Below are 18,290 nucleotides of genomic sequence, written 5' to 3'. Positions count from 1 at the left end.
TAACAGAGAAAGTAACGTATAATCGAACATACATGTCGGTCGGAATTGTTATTCTGATCTTCATAATTTGCTTTGGGTATTTGTTCGTCAAAGCACATATACACACCTGTTTTGCATAAAAGAGCATACTTTTGACATATTATTTTTGAGACAGATCAACCATTTCTCCACAAAATTACATTGCTCTTAGTGGAGATTCATGCCATGTCATATGCCAGAAGTTATAGGGTATCAAAGAAATGGTATGAAGGAAACGGACATTAGCCGAACAGTAGAGCATCCGCTGTGTGCTGTATCCAGAACTCTAACAAATCATTGGACTGCAGTAAAACTTACTGGTAAACGCCGAAAAACTAATGTTGAGATGACCGTGTTTTAATCAGGTTAACGCTTCAAGAAAGAAGTCTTGCAACACCTTACAACAGAAATGTCATGAAGACAATCATTGGACGGTATGTGGAAGAACAGTGAATAGAAGACTGGACAAGGTTATGTTTCATGAAAAGCTGTTTACAAACCGATATCTTCGAGAATTCACTACTGTTATCTTGTTACACGTGCAAGACAGCGTGTCATTTTACAGTTAAGGCACTGTTGGCATGTCATATTTTCAGAAGAATCGTTTTCCTGGCTTGTTAAAGCTGGTGGTAGGATTTTTGTTCGACGTTTGTTTGAAGAACAGATGAGGGAAGACTGTTTTTCACAGAAAACACACAAACACATAGGAAGGGGTGCATTACATGTTTGGGCAGCTATTCATCGTAGTGAACATAGCTTTTCATATTCTCCAGAGAAACGTCAATGATACATTATACAGGCATCACACGAATATGATATTTCTGCTATATGCTAGGGTAATGTTTGGCAATAACTTTGTGTTTCAGGATGGCAATGCTACATCCCGCAGTGCACATATTGTCATAGCCAGAAAAGTTTCCAATTTGTAATCTTATTGAGATCTGTTAGGTTGAACTGACCATGAAAGCTATTAACCACGACTCCAAACCACATGTCGTAGCTGGGTTGAAATAATGGCGGATTACATGAATAATCTCATCAACAGCATGCCATCACCTTGCTAAGGTTATTAGATTATGAGGAAGCCCATTAAAGTATTTGATATTTAATACGAATTCATATAAGATTACAGATGCTATTTATAATGAGTTGATATTATATTTTGTCATGAAATAGGTTCTGGTAAGGTTTCGTTGCAGTAGGTGAAATGATGAAATACACATCTTTTTGCAGTTTTCTGACAGAATTATTTGCTGTTCTAGAACCTCGTTCATGATGTCCATAGAAGCTGTCCCAATATACAAATTATACATATAGAAGTTTAATATAATATGTATTTATCAGTTTGACAAAGCTAAGTGTATTTGTATTTGATTTTGGAAATAATAATCTAATTTGTTATAAAATATGTAAATATTATGTACAAGACTGTACGCAGCTCGCAAAAATGATAGCTATATTAAACAAGTTGCTGACATAGGTATCCAGGGAAAGAATACATCGAAAACAAACTACCATGGTTCCGATGAAAGAGACTGTTGAATTTTGACTATCTTTGTTTATTATTTTTATTTGTGGCTTTATATTACAATAACAATAGGTAAAAAACAGTGGCGCTCGTGATATATTATTCATCACTGTCAGCGGTATTTGCAATTTAATATATATTGATAACTTAAAAGCAGCCTGAAGCTAACCGTATAGAAATATTGTGCAATGACTCGCATATGAACAATACGACTTGGATGGTCAAAGAAACCTAAAAGAATAATCCAAGGATCTGAACGGAAATATGTATCAATATCTAAGGGAAATTATCGGAGTAAACTTTAATTAAATGTCAACTAATAAATCATGAATGTAATATAATCAATGCCAGATGAACGAGACTATATTTATTTTTCATAATTTTAGTTCTACACATGATTCTCGTTTACACCTTAGATTACGTATGTATATTTTTAATTATTTTCTTGAATTTTAATTTTATCCATTTTAATTAGAAAATAAGTATAGTGCTAAAGTTTTTTCTTTTCTTTTCTAAGTTCCGGCTACAACGTTTAATTTCAATTTTACAAAATGTTCTGCCTCGGAAGTAAGTTTCCTTTGCGACGCCAGAGGGCTATATCCTCGTCCTCTCATATCTGTGACAATTCAGCCATTGGACTACAAGAACCAGAAAACATATAAGAAAATTCACAGTCGAGTGAACAAAAGTGGTGCCACCTATGATGCTTCAATAACTGGAATATTATCTACTGCTGGTCTGGCTCGACACCAGCCTCCTCTACTTGAGTGTAAAGTCGAAATACCTGGAACTCATTACAAAATATCCAAACAGATTAGTTATTTTCCAAGTGAGTAATGAAACTAGAAATTGTGCCAAAAGTTATTTTGTAAATTTATTTGACATAAATGAACTTTCTATCCAAATAAAATTACCTATGTAATTTGTCACTGTTCATGTACACGAGTTTATTGGACTGTATCTAAATATTTTAGGGAAGAAAAGGCCACTTTCAATAGAAAAATCCATGAAATGTTTAAAATTAAAGCTTCACAGAGCAGTATACTCATATTTATCTTACGTATGTGTTTATGTATAAAAGAAATAGATTGATAGATACCTAGATATATTGGTATAGAGAATTTTTATGTGGCTTATAGAAACTTATATTTTATTTTTCAGAGGAAAACTTAGCTTAATCTAATTTAGTTTAAACCTAAAAGAACTATATTGACATATTCCAAGAAGTCTCTAAATAATTCCGCGGTTTTGGTATCGTGTTCTTGACTAAAATGTTTCGTTTTGTTTTCCTGAGGACGGCTTTGTTGGAGTGTTCTTAAATTAGCAAAGTTGTTTCTTGTTCTACAAACACACAAGAAAAGAGGAAAAGAGAAAATAACTCACAGAGAGAAAGTAAATGTGTCATTGAGTGACTGCTTTAATTTTTGTGTATTTAAGTACTCGTGAATAGTTAAACAGTTAAATATCGTTAAGTATATAAATATACTTCTAAGCTAGTTAGTATGGTATAGCATTACATTTTACGATATTATCGAAGTATAATGCAATTGTAGGAATAATAACCTCACTCAAAGCTTGCAATTCGTATACAGAACTAAAGAATGGCCGAGAACAGCCAAATTGAGCAAATAATGAAGAAAACGGTAATAGAACAACGGCGTTTGAATACAACTCAAAAATAAGCCAAACAACGCTCTGTAGGATTCGTAGTTTTTTGCTACAAGATGCACAGTTTACAAATACACAGTGTGTTGTTACAGGATGCACAGTTTACAAATACACAGTGTGTTGTTACAGGATGCACAGTTTACAAATGCAATGTTTCTTGTTACAGGATACACAGTTTACAAATACAAAGTTTCTTCCTACAGGATGCACAGTTTACAAATACAAAGTTTCTTCCTACAAAATTCACTGTTTATAAATACTGACTGTATTCCCATAAAGCTTTTACTATATATTTTTTATGCATACCTACATATTCTATGAAGAATTGTATAAGATGAACACTATTAAAAATTAACACTCTATGTTTATAGAAACCGGTTTAATCAACAAGTCAAAATTAGTTTGTTATATTTAATAGTTAACTACTTGTTCCATTTATATATTCTCAGTTTAGGGAGGTTTGTCTTTTTGTTAGAATTTTACGAACATCATGTGTTAGAGCTTTATCTAAAAGATAAATGATTTGTCTGTAAACTATTTTCCCTTCATTATTTAAGTTAAAACGTTTAAGTTTAAAATTAGTATTTTACTGCTTTTATTTCATCGAATGTTACTGATTACAGCAACACTTTCTTTCGATACAGGTCTGCACGATACAAATAAAGGTAGGTATATATTATTTTTCATGCGTATTTATAAAATATATTGATTTTTCTTTAAAAATTTCAATACATCTAAGCAGTTATAAATAGTTAAAACACAAAAGTATAACTTCAACAAATGAAAGTAACTGACTTCACAAGTTGATAACTGCAGAACTCACGAATATTTAATGGCATCATCTCGTTTTTCTTTTTAAATGTTACAGTGAAGTATAACAGCATAGTGTCAATTTAATGAGGTAATTTTTCTTCCTAGTAAAAAACACACCTAGTGATGAATATAATATATTTTTTACACAGTGATAAGTGTTTTTCTAAAGATATTAAATAGTTTATTATTCGAAATAGCATTTTAAAATAAAACTGTACTTTTAAAACGACTTCATTAGAATTAAGTTGTTGATTCGGGAGATATGATATTGTCAATATAACAGAAGCCGACGTTGAAATACACTAGTTCCTAGTTTTGGTGTTTTGTTTTAAGATTGTATTTATTTATTAACTTGGTAAAACAGGAAAGGTTTAGCTATAAAGAAGCGTCGACGGACTTTGTTATTTTATCTATAGTCAGGTTAAAACTAGTTACCACTTCTTAATAGAGCTCTTGATATTTAGAAGTGAAGCACACCATATTTGTTGGGGATATTAGTGAGCAATTACTTTGTTATAATAATAAATTTATCGTAAAAATTCACCGTATTGCTCTACTTATAAATATTGAGCAATAAGAATTTTACAATTAAAGTGTCCTTGTTGGTTTAGTAGGAAACACTAAAATCTGATTTTTGGTTCCATTCAGTCGGCAAAATACAGGAAATTATGTACAGCTTTGTGTTTGCTACTGGGAAAGATTAGAATTATGGATATTAGAAAATTAAATTAATGATTTACCAATATTAATATATATCTGCTTGTAAATAAGTACAAAGCTACATAAAGGTTACCTACGCTCTGCTCATCACGGTTAATGAAACCCATTTTTTAATGTTGTGAGTCCGGAGACACACTGCTGTGTCATTAGGGAGCTGTAGATTTTGAATGTATAGGGCATAGACATTGTTAATTGAACTGAATGTGTTAGTTTAACAATTTAAGAGAAAAAGAGTGGGATTTAATTTGTGAGGAAAAAAAAAGAGTTTTATCTTGCATTTGTTTAACAGGAAGAGTTCCCAGTACTGACGACGTCTTTGTTTCTATGCGCTCAAAAACCTGTTATGCAACTGAAGGATAAAGCCTTTAAAAAAAAAAACAAAAAAACCCAAAAAACTTCTGAATAAACGTACACTATTCTTCTTCTGTAGAAGCTATGAAAAGTAAAATAGATATATACATAGAAAATGAAATGAAAATTTGTGAAAAGAAATGGAGAAATAAAAATTTAAAAACACATATACTACTTTTGTTCATCTTTCATCTGTGAAAGCGTTTCTTTTTCATTCCCTAAGAAATTCCTAGCGGAAGCATTGACGTTTTTAACTTCATGAAAAATATTAAAGTACAGTTTGTCAATTGTGAATAAAAGTAATGCAGGAAGGTTATTATTATTATTATTGAAACCAACTGCTTTCATAAGTGTATAAGCATGAAGTTTATTCTGAAGTGAATATTTGATGAGTCTGAACTTAGTTTAAATAAAGCTTTCATATTGTTATAAAAGTTGCGATTCATAATAATAAAAAAAAAGGATATTTACTGAAAGTTATAAAATAATCTATTGGTATTAATTATAAATGTAATAATGTTGATTGTTTTGTTAAAATTATTAAGCATTTGATAAACAGCTGTTCTTGTATTATTTCACAGTAGTGAAATACGCTGTTTTCATACCTCCGTTGATTACAATTGTTTAGGAATGTCAGGCTAACTTGAACATTCGGACTACTCAGAAAAAAAAAAAAAAAAACAAGGTATAAACTTACTAATTTGGATAACCTTCGAGAATTTTTTTTCGAAGTAACTTCTATGATAGTGATATATTTATAAATAGCATCAAACAGGATGGTTAAAACACAAAGACATGTGACGTAATATTAGGTTGCTTCTCGGTATATTTTTACTGCTATGTAAATGTGTTCTGATGTAAGCTTGGCCGTCTAAATAAAACTTGACCAAAATAATTCCCCATTCCATGTTTCGACTAAAAATCTAATTTAAATAGCTGAAAAAAATGTATTTGCAAACGTTGTTGATCTCAAAAAACTAAAAGTTTAAGAAAGTTTCAGAAATTAAAGAAACTACTGACCAAATTTTTTCTTATTATTCAGGTGATCCTGGTCTTTGTTTCACGATCTTTTTCCCCATTATCTTTGCATGGCTAACCAGTCTACGATACCTTGTTGCTGTTTGAATAAGTACCATACAATCAGACACATGTGGGTGAGTTACAGATATATTTAGGTAAATGCTTTGATTTAACATTCGTGGCATTTAGAAATACAAGTTTATTGAAGGTTAAAAACGTTTACTAATCAGAGTTCGTTACATTTCGAATTCCACATCTTTTGAGTTGACATTTAATTGAATTCCAGTAGTTATTAATTTGATATCCATACAATTGGTTCAGCATAAACAGATTTTAATTTTGTGAAGCGATGCTTTCTCTATTTATTGTAATTATGGTGAGCAGCTATACAATTTATGAAACTTTATAGGATAATTGATGTGTTTAAATCTGAAGCTATTACTGGTCTAAGTACTTGTCAAAGCATGATTACTCTCAGATGACAAAGAATTTCGCGAGATGCTTTATGTTGGGCTTGAAAGTGATTTGACCATATTTTGATGTTTATTTATAGTATAATAAACATTTTGATGTTAAAAATGTGTATCATACTCTTTGTCTCTTTGGAGACTTGTGTTCGACTAGTAAAAACTGTGGAGTTTCAGCTTTACTGTTATAAAGGAATGTTATATTATCTTCAAACTGACAAACCGTGCTGCGCTAATATCCATCTTAAAGCGTCATATCATGTAAACGAATTATAAATACGTTTCAACTAAATCTTTGATTGTTACTACATAATGTTAGCCTCATGAAACAAGATATTGAGAGAAAGTTACTTTAGTAACATTGTATAATGGATGGGTTGAGTATACGTAAAATATGTGTCACAGGACGGCTGGTAGGAGTATCAACACTTTTACTAATAAAACAGAGTTAGATTTTTACTGCAACTGGGCTTCTCGTCATCACGAATACGTAAAACATCTTCTGCACATAAACTTGACCTTAATGGTTTGTAAAAGGGATAGTTTGACGACACGTAAAATATATTTTGCACATAAAATTTAAGGCTTATGTTGTTTGCATGGTGCCCTAGTATCTTTCTTCTGTCATTTCACACAAGGTACTCTTGAAATGCTATTATATGCTCTTCCTAGGTTAAATTTGTATTGGACCGTCAAAGAAAAACAGTAAAAATTACTATCAAATGTGCTGGTCTGTAGTAATGGCCAAGCGCGTGAGGCGTGCGACTCGTAATCCGAGGGTCGCGGATTCGCGCCCCCGTCGCGCCAAACATGCTCGCCCTCCCAGCCGTGGGGGTGTATAATGCGACGGCTAATCCCACTATTCATTGGTAAGAGTAGCCCAAGAGTTGGCTGTGGGTGGTGATGACTAGCTGCCGTCCCTCTAGTCTTACACTGCTAAATTAGGGACGGCTAGCACAGATAGCCCTCGAGTAGCTTTGTGCGAAATTCCCAAACAAACAAAAAAAAAAAACAAAATGGTCTGTAGTATCATATCTTTTTATTGTAAAATTTGTTCACGTGCGTCATTATTGCATACGTATGTATATGTATTGGTAAACGCTGAATGAAACACTTTCACTATCTTTAGTAGAGAACATAAGATTCATGAAAGTAACGAAATACGATATATGGTGTTTATCACCGGCACAAGCCAAAACACTAGTACACAACCTATCCAAAAGATGGCTGGAAGATACGTAACAGATCAGATTACCTTGATCTTCAAAACAGGGCCAGCGTAATTAGACAGGAAAATTAGTCAACTGGTAACCACTTAGGGTGATTAAATAAAACGATTATCGAGAACCTGGACTTTTGGTGAACCAGACATTTTTTATGCATATTTCAAGTGCTAATCCTAAATACACGCTATGTCACTTTGTAGTGAGCATTTTGAAATATATACCCTTAAACTTTCCATTCTTCAGAATATTTTATTTGGCTATGATAAACAAAAAATGCAAGTGTGAAGGCAACATTATAAAACTCATAATTAGGCTTCATTATGCATTGGTTTGTAATTTTCTAATGAAAAAAAACAGTAGCCTAAAATTTTAAAATTTATTTTATAATTATGTCAAGAAAATTTTCCCATCTTATTCCCCTCCACCTCTAGCTACCAAGTATATACGACATATAATCAACTTTACCTAATGTCTTCCCTGATATAACTCAGACATTTATTAGGCATTATAATTTATCTCCAATGAATCTCCAATTTATTTTGTTACGTACGTTATGTAGTAAGATTTCAAATAGTCGAAAATTTTAATTTTAACTTAGAAGTTAATTACACGTCGACATATATCAAATGTAAGATATTTTCTGACGAGATTCATACATACAGTTTTCTTTTTTAACATAAAATATATTTTAATATACAAATAATAATACAATTTATAATAATAGTTATTACAAATAATGGTTTATATACAAGAGTTTTAGAAACTTACAAACAATACTGAGTTCTATCTGTTCTTGAACTGAATATTTTATCGAGCATGTTGATATTGTTACACTTTACTTAATGGCTAGCCTCACGCTGTTTACAAGCTGACTTTTTCCGACGAAGATATATAACATCCTTGTAGAAAAGGAATGTTTGAAGTAAATTCACTGAAGTTAAACGGTTTGTAATGTTCGAAATCTATAAACGTTTCTGGTCAAATATCTGTAGTATTCCGATTAATAAGCGTTTATCACAAATATAACTTCCGAGTTTTATGGTATACCCAACAATATATTAAACTGTCTCCCCGCGTATTGCAATGGCTATCTTTTATACACATTAGGCGAGATTTTTGAAAGTTCAGTTGGTCCAACAATTCTGGTATTTACGTACATATATACATAGTTGATTCTTACGCTCGTGAATCTTCTACAAATTCAGAGAACAGGCGGGACTTTTGGAATACACATTGAACAATATTCGTTACATGCATTTCTAAATATATAAATAACTGAAACATAGATACTGTTATAAATGTATAAAAGTAAATCTGTTACATATTTGATACTTTTGGTTGAATAGTCTCCGTTTAATTATAAATGATTGACATCCTGTTTCTTATTATCTTCATACTCATCTGATGATAGTGTCTCTTGCTTGGGCTCACTGCAACAGATTTCCAGTTTTCATTGACACTAGCACATGCTTTTCTGTCGCTACTGTACAGCTATCCATATTGATAACACATGGCTGATCTGAACGACAACGACTTTTAATCATTTTCAGATTTTCAGGGTGCAGCACATTAGTTGAAAATCCGATCATTTTATATTATTGTCATGACTATAACCAAACTGTGTTAGATCAGTGAAGGAGGATCAGAAATGAGTGCTGAGTACCAGTAAATAACCTAAAAGTGAGCTCGATTAGCTTTATCTGAAATAACTGTAGAAAGGATGTCCTTTCACGAGTCTTTGTCGTTTCTAAGAACATAGTTTCTTTGCAATCTTTATGATATAAACGATACCAAATCTGAAGAAATCCTAATGAGCAACAGCCGTAAAATATGGAAACATAAGGTAAAGGGGTGTTTAACAGTTTTCTATTTCTTTTTCGTTCATTTTATCTGCAGCACAGCCGTAATGTTCTGTTTGTTTGTTTTTGAATTTCACGCAAAGCTACACGAGGGTTATCTGCGCTATCCGTCCCTAATTTAATAGTGTAAAACTAGTGGGAAGGCAGCTAGTCATCACCTCCTACCATGAACTGTTAGGCTACTCTTTTACCAACGAATAGCGGGATTAACCGTCACATTATAATGCCCCTACGGCTGAAAGGGCAAGCATGTTTGGTGCGAGCGGGATTCGAACCCGCGACCCACGGATTACGAGTCTACCGCCTTAACACACTTGGCCATGCCGGGCAACAGTTACGTTACAACACGTTACAAACTTAGTGATGACGAGAAAGCCCAGTTGTAGAGAAAAATGTATATGTAAAAAACCGGTGGTTTGAGTTGAGAAAATTTTTATGTAGAGGAGCGAACAACGTTTCAACCTTATTCGGTCATCGTCAGGTTCATGAAGAAGGAAAGTTTGTTTGTTTTGTTTTTTTAATTTCGCACAAAGCTACACGAGGGCTATCTGTGCTAGCCGTCCCTAATTTAGCAGTGTAAGACTAGAGGGAAGGCAGCTAGTCATCACCACTCACCGCCAACTCTTGGGCTGCTCTTTTACCAACGAATAGTGGGATTGACCGTCACATTATAACGCCCCCACGGCTGGGAGGGCGAGCATGTTTGGCGCGACGGGGATGCGAACCCGCGACCCTCAGATTACGAGTCGCACGCCTTAACGCGCTTGGCCATGCCGGGCCTAAGAAGGAAAGAAGAAGAAGGTCGAAATGTTGTTCGCTCCTCTACATAAAAATTTTCTCAACCCAAACCACCGGTTTTTACATATATATTTTACGTTACAAACTGACTTCTGTTAAAAGTGTCGCCTATTATTTTGCGTTTGGCTGTACTCCAAACATAATTCAAACATAACAGATTACGAGAGTAGTTAGGCTTGTCAGAGTTGAAGACAATGTCCTCAAACATACCTCAGAGTTTTCACATCTAATGACTAACGTTGTTCTGAATAATCTTTAAGAAATGGTGTTGCTCCAGGAAAATTAACAAGGCCATGGGTGCGGCAAAGGATGTTACATAACACAAAAAACAATGGCCTTGAAAACGAAACTGTAGACTCAAATCTAAGAACGTTTCTTGGAACCATCTAATACACACTCACAGAAACTAGTGTTGAACACTGAAACCAACTGTTTCACTAAGGCAGTAACGTTCTTCGTCTTTCTTCCAAACATAGATGTCTACTTCTAAGCTATATCTCATCGTTGTATTGCTACATTATGTTTCATAATTAATTATGAAACTACTGAGTAGGAAGGAATAAAAAGTGGAATCGCCTTCTAGTACCAGTTTGGAAAGACTTGTTTCCATTGCAGAGAACAACCACCCTTACAGAAGTCACTGATACAAAATGAAAACTGTTACTGAACGATAGCTGTTTCTGATTCCAGCAAAACTTCAAGATTGATTATTTTTTAAAGCAAAACTGTAAAGTCAATGAAAGAAGGGTTTCAGCAAGTACAGGAACAGATGTCATTGTTCAGTTTCTGTATGCGTTGATGGATTGTAGAAAATGAGTTTAACAACGTGCCGAAAGACTGTTTTTAAATCGACTTATCAGAGGGCGAAGAAGCTACAATCAGCTTTTGTTTTACAACATTGCATTTTCGTAGTGAATTAGATCATAATATTAAATAAACTCCATTATTTACTATGTTACTTGTTTGTTCTGATTAAAATATATAAGCAGTTTTGATCAGAAACAGTAAATGATTTTGTGAATAACAAATAAATTCAGTAAATCATATTCCAAGAAATGTGTTAAGTAATCAGTGTGAACTCACGACGCTAGAAACCGGGTTTTGGTACCCGTGGTGGGCAGAATACAAATAGCTTACTGTGTAGCTTTGTGCTTAATTCCAAACAGAGAAAATCGTAGTGAATTAGATCATAATATTAAATAAGCTCCATTATTTAATATGTTAACCGTTTGTTGTGATCAAAGTAGCTTTAATCAGGAGCTGTTGATGTGAATACAAATAAATTCAATAAATCATATTGGAATATGTTTCGTCAGTAGTGTAGACGTTGAAGTCTGATGATTTAATTTTTCAAGCTTTACGTCACACTTGCAATCAGCTGTAATTTGAAGTCATTGTTTTGAAGAAGGCTAAATTATTTCGTAGCTCTAATCGAAGGCGTTTTTTTTTTGGTGTAAGTTTAATTTTTGTATTCTGGAAAATTTTTCGCAGTCTTATTTAATGCTTTTGAACTAACTTTTTTGGTGACACTTTACTTCCCTTACAATCACGAATCGATTAAGTTTGACAAAAGCAAGTTGAAAGCCTCTACGTAGTGAAAATTGTAATCTTCCGCACAATGTAAGTTAAAAAAAAACTGACAGTGTTCTTTACACCTAAAACAAATAAGTTAATGCTAGGTATAAAGGTTAGGTCTTAGGGTATACGAAAACACTCCTCATTCAAGAGGTGTTTACTCTTTTTCATATAACAATGTATAGTTTATCGTGCTTTATAAATTAAACTGATTTATCTCGATCAAACTGGATTGGAGTTAACGTTACAGAAGTTTTGACCAGTTATTCAACAGTACACTCGTTTGCTCGAACGTTCCATATAGCTACACAATGTTTGATTATTGTAATGTTTCTAACTAATGTAGCACTTGGAACTTGTCTAAGACAGGAGAATCCTACACTGTTCATAATACATTTTGATTTAATGAGGTTTACGCTATTGAAATAAATGTTACAAGTTTACATTTAGTGAAAATAAATTATGAGGCTGACCTAAAATGAAACTAAGGTATTAAAATTTGTGATACAAATCAATCTCTGTTGTTACAAAACGAAGAATACTCGACAAGTGAAAACATTTATAACTTTTTTGATACGATTGTGTTTGCCTAATCAAGAAAACAGATTGTACAGAATGACATTTGAAACACTGTGATAAACAGTAAAATCTGCTCACAGATAACTCCAGAATAATAGTAACTTGAAAACATATTAATATAAGGTTTTGGGACAGCATGAGTCCTATTGCTACAGTCTGGCTGTTTCAGAATTAAAACGAAATTAACTTCAAATCAACTCTTATCATTCATATGCTTGTCAAACCTTTTCTTAAACTAATTTAAATTTATCTTTTCTACAACATCTGAAGGCAACCCATTCCTAAGTTCAATCACATTGTTAAACAAATAAAACTGTCTTAACTGAAGACAACTCCTACTCTGCCAAAATTTGTACTTGTGTTCTCTATTCTCACTGTTAAATATGAAAACATATGATGCATCAACGTTATCAATTCCCCTTAATTCTTAAACACTTCAGTGAGATCTCTCTAACTTTCCTTTATTCGATAGAAAACAATTTGAGAGATTTCAGTCTCTTTTCATATGACAATCCCTCCATCTCAGTCACCATTCTAGTAACCCTTCACTGAATCCTTTCCAATAACTTAATGCCTTTCATAAGTTATTGAGCCCGAGAGTGAAAACAATATTTCAAATCTGGCTTAACCAGTGACCTATACAATGAAATTATAACTTATTTAGACTTATATTCAATGTTTTAGTAGAAACATTCTAAAATTCTTTTTGCCCTGCCGCTAGTAACAGCACACTTCTTGGATGGTTTTAGAGACTGATAGACTCTTACACCAAGGTCCCTTTCCTTCACAATACTCTTAAAGCTATTCACACCTAAATTATGATTATACTTAAAATTATGGTAACCCACATGCATTATCTTGCATTTTATGATGATTAAAACCCATCTGCTATATATTTGTCCAACTCACTAAATGATCCAAATCCTTTTGAAAATCTGTAGCATTCTTTTCGCAGCCACTAACACCTAAGACTTTGATATAATCTGCAAATTTAAGTAATTTATTGATTATTTCTTTATCTATCTCATTGATGTAGTTCAAAAAATGCAGAAATCCCAAGACTGAAGTATCCCCTTATGATAGTAATCCAGTTTGACTAAACTCCATTTGTACCAGCACTCTGTTTTTTAATCCAACAACTATTATGTACAGTGAGCTAAGTTATCTCCCAAATCTAGAGAGACATTTTTACCTACGAGTCTTTCATACGGCACCTTATAAAATGCTTTCTGCAAACACAAATGCAATAAATCTACATCATTGTTCCTCATATACATAAACAGTAACTTTTTCAAAGAATGTTCAAAGATTTGTAAGGTAAGATTTTTCCTTAGTAAAATCATATCGACTATCTAATAAAATTCTAAAATTTCTTAAATGACTTTGCAAAGCATCTTTAAAGAGATTTTTTCAAAACATTTTCAACAACTGTGTAAGACTAATGGGTTTATAACTATTGGGACAATTATAATCCCCTTCCTTGAAAACAGGAATTATATTAACTTGTTTTGTTTTGGGAATTTCGCACAAAGCTACTCGAGGGCTATCTGTGCTAGCCGTCCCTAATTTAGCAGTGTAAGACTAGAGGGAAGGCAGCTAGTCATTACCACCCACCGCCAACTCTTGGGCTACTCTTTTACCAACGAAAAGTGGGATTGACCGTCACATTATACACCCCCACGGCTGGGAGGGCGAGCATGTTTAGCGCGACGCGGGCGCGAACCCGCGACCCTCGGATTACGAGTCGCACGCCTTATATTAACTAACTTCCAATAATATGATACCTGTCCACTATTCAAGGACTGATAAAAATAGTAGTAAGTGGTTCACGTATCGAATCTTTAACTTCCTTCAAAAATCTTGGAAAATATTGTCTGACCCAGGAGGCATATCGCTTTTTAAACTTCCCCACTTTTTCGTAACCATTTCAGAATTAATGCAGTCATCTTGCATGATCTCGTTTCCATTTATCAACTGTTTAAGCTGTGAAATACTTCTTAAATCTTCGTTGGTGGTTAAGGCACTCGACTCGTAATCCGAAGGTCGCGGGTTCGAATCCCCGTTACACGAAACATACTCGTCCTTTCAACCGTGGGGAGTTATAATATGACGGTCAATCCCACTATTCGTTGATAAAAGAGTAGTCCAAGAGTTGGTGGTGAGTGGTGATTACTAGCTGCCTTACCTCGTCCTTTCAACCGTGGGGAGTTATAATGTGACGGTCATCTTACTATTTGTTGATAAAAGAGTAGTCCAAGAGTTGGTGGTGAGTGGTGATGACTAGCTGCCTTACCTCTGTTCTTACACTGCTAACTTAGAGACGGATAGCGCGGATAGCCCTCGTGTAGCGTTGGGCGAAATTCAAAAACCAAACCAATCTTCGTTGGTAAAGACCGAAGAAACAAATAGATTTAATAACACAGTCATCTCATAATCATTAGATACTAGCCTTCCATTATTTTCCCTCCAGGGTCTTACCTCCATTGTAATATACTCTTCAAAAAAAGAAACGCAAAAGGCAAAATTTGAGACATATTGTTAACAAGTTTATTCTGAGTAGTTCTGTATGACATGTGTAAAACTTTGCACATTCACTGCTGAACATTCAAAGTCTGCAAAGGCGAAGTCCACGCTCACTAGTTGAAGTTTAACGTCACTCAACGTCAATAACGAGTATGCCCCCTGTGAGCATCAATAACTGCTTGACATCTCCTGCCCATGGAAGCGATGACATGACGAATCACATCCTGTGGAATGGCTGTCCACTCAGCCTGCAAAGCTGCTGCAAGCTGAGGTAGAGTCTGCAGTTGAGGTTGTCGCCGTCGCAGACGTCGGTCCAACTCGTCCCAAAGATGTTCGATGGAGTTTAAATCTGGTGATCTGGAGGGCCAGGGAAGAACGTTGATGTTGTGGTGTCTCAAGAAGACAGTGGTGGGTCGGGCTGTGTGAGGACGTCCGTTGTCATGTTGAAAAACGTCGTTGACGTTCACCATGATGGGTTGTACATGGGGCCTAAGAATCTCGTCGACGGTTGCGTACGGTCTGATCGGAAATCCTACGCAGCCCTGGTATGGTTGAGACAGTAGATGTCACAGTGGTGGTCTTATCCCGAAGGTTACGTAACCGGATGTAGCGATCTTGTGCGGGCGTGGTCACACGAGGTCTGCCAGATCGTGGACGGTCACAAGTTGATCCATGTTGTTGGTGACGATTCCATAGCCTTGTGATGGTGCTTGGGTGGACATTCACAGCTCTGGCAACATCTGATCGAGATTCGCCTGCTTCTAAGCGACCAATGGCATTGTTGCGTTGTGCTTCAGTCAGTCTTGGCGTAACTGTATTGCGTGTCGGTGGCTTAACACTGAGCTATGGAAACCGAGAAACCGTCACTTTTATAGGGATTTTGCACATGTTGCACTTGCAGAACATGCAGATCTCTCAAACAAATTTATTGGACACGAATGCGTTTTGGCGAAAAATCCGATGTTTTCATCCGTTTTGAAAGTGCACGACTTTTATTGTCATTTTGGTCTGACAATCAGTGCCTTAACACGTGTAACATCACATACTCTGTGCTTGTAACGTTATTACATATATTTCTTTTAAAATAATAAAAATATCCCTTTCGCGTTTCTTTTTTTGAAGAGTATATTTTGTTTACTCTTAATGCATTTAAAGAAATCTTTACTGTTGATATTTATATTTTCAGCCAATCTTTTCTTATCCATCACTTTACTGATATTCTAAAATCTTTGATGTTCCTTATCATACAACTTAATTTAAATTTCTTAAATTTATGATGTTTTTCTTTAATTTTCTCTCTTAAACTCTTCGTGAGCCAGCGTGGCTTTTACTTGCAGCTACATTTGTCTTTCTACAAGGAGTATGTTTACCTTGAATATTAAATAAAATTATCTTTAAAAGTTTTCCACATTTAATCAGTCTTTTTAAATAAATTAGCTGTTCAATTCACCATAGATAATTTTTCTTGCATCCCCTCAAAATTTGCCTTTTTGAAACTTGTAACCAAAATATCGTTATTCGTTATCTCCATATGCAGCACAAAATCGATTCCTATAAAACAATGTTTACTTGTACCCAGATGTTCCCTAACTTCCACTTTCTTGATCACTCCTATATTTGAAGTTAACAATAAATCTAAAATAACATTATTTCTACTGGTTCCTTGACTAATTGATGAAGAAAGTCATTCTTAACAGTTTCCAAAAACCTTTCTCTCTCATGGTTTGACTCTATCATTTTCCAGTCCATATGCCTGAAAATAAAATCATACATATGATTTAAGTAAAAGGTGAAAGTCTTAATCTTATTCTAAATTTTCTTAATAATTTCATCAATATCGTTTGGTGGTCTGTGACAAACTGCCACTAAAAATCTTTTCACTTTTTATCTGCTAATAGAAACACAAATGGATCCATTATTTTTTCTGTTGTTTTTAATATCCCTATCATCAGCATGATGTAACTCATATTTTACATGAATAGACACTCTTTTTCATTCTATAATACTCTATCCTTATTAAATAGCCTATAACCCTGTATTTAAAAGAAACTTCTGTCATTAAAATCATTTAACCATGTTATTCCCATCACATCAAAATACTCAACTATGAGTCAACATAGAGTAAACTATGTTATTTCTTATACTTCTAGCATTACAATAGTAACAATTAAACCTATCCTTATAACTACTTTTATACTTATTTACTAGGCTTAACTTTTTCCGCTCTTATCTTTCTTGCATTTAGTATCTCCCTGACCCTCACCACTGTCTAGTCCTAGTTGAAAACTTCCCTTACATCTGCGTTAATAGCCTTAACAAACAAGCCAGCCACTATCCTATTAAAATATAACCAATCCATTTGAAAAGACATCTTTCTGCCAGTGAACCGATCCCAATCTTTCAATAAGCCATCTGGACATCGTTACATTCTAACCTAAGTCTAGCATTTAGCCCTAGTGACCTTCTTATAACTTCATCCCCAGTTATTTTGGAGTAGAGTTCCTGATAAAACTAAGTTATGTCATTTTTCTTTAAATGGCGTCATCAGCCATTTATACCTATTAATTAATTACTTTGTCATGCCTTTCCCTACATCATTATATCTTATATGCACCACATAAGCTGCATCTCTGCTGCCCTCTTTATTATATCTGCTGCTATGTTAGTTATATCTTCCACCTGTGACATTGGGTACCATGATCTGATTAGTTTTTCCTGTTTATCCCCCAGACTATTTTACCCATATACCTGGTCATGGAATCATCTATAACTATAACCTCCCATCATCCACATCCCTTTTATTTTATTGCCTTCCAGTAGTTTCTCATCTGCAGAATCCAAGAATTGAAATTTTTTGTTCAACAGAATAGACTCATTATAACTAAATTCACTACATTTACTCTAATTGCACTATTTCGAACTTCCTGAATGTCATTGTTAGATGTATACCCATTGCACTCAGATGCTTAAGTTTCTCATGAAGTCATACTGCAAGTTCCCACAGTTTACGCTTCTTTTTACTTATTGTCTTTACTTTGATAAGGATAGTCTCCAACTTCTCTTTCAACCTACAAATTCTACATAAAAATTCCACATCGGCTCGGCATGGCCAGGTGGATTAAGGAGTTCGACTCGTAATCTGAGG

General features: G+C 34.2%; 1 protein-coding gene across 1 annotated transcript in view; it reads left to right on the top strand.

The window, feature by feature from the left end:
* LOC143239438 (uncharacterized) overlaps positions 1-18,290 on the top strand; it is a 59,462-nt gene that overhangs the window by 11,591 nt on the left and 29,581 nt on the right. The window contains exons 3-5 of the mRNA XM_076480495.1: positions 2,064-2,375; positions 3,859-3,879; positions 6,141-6,252. Of these exons, the coding sequence (XP_076336610.1) occupies positions 2,064-2,375; positions 3,859-3,879; positions 6,141-6,223 (416 nt within the window). The 3' untranslated portion in view covers positions 6,224-6,252. The remainder of the gene's footprint in view (positions 1-2,063; positions 2,376-3,858; positions 3,880-6,140; positions 6,253-18,290) is intronic.

This window comes from Tachypleus tridentatus, chromosome 13 (assembly GCF_004210375.1).
Source record: "Tachypleus tridentatus isolate NWPU-2018 chromosome 13, ASM421037v1, whole genome shotgun sequence".
In the NCBI taxonomy this organism is placed as follows: Eukaryota; Metazoa; Arthropoda; class Merostomata; order Xiphosura; family Limulidae; genus Tachypleus; species Tachypleus tridentatus.
This window is presented reverse-complemented; position numbering and strand designations above follow the sequence as displayed.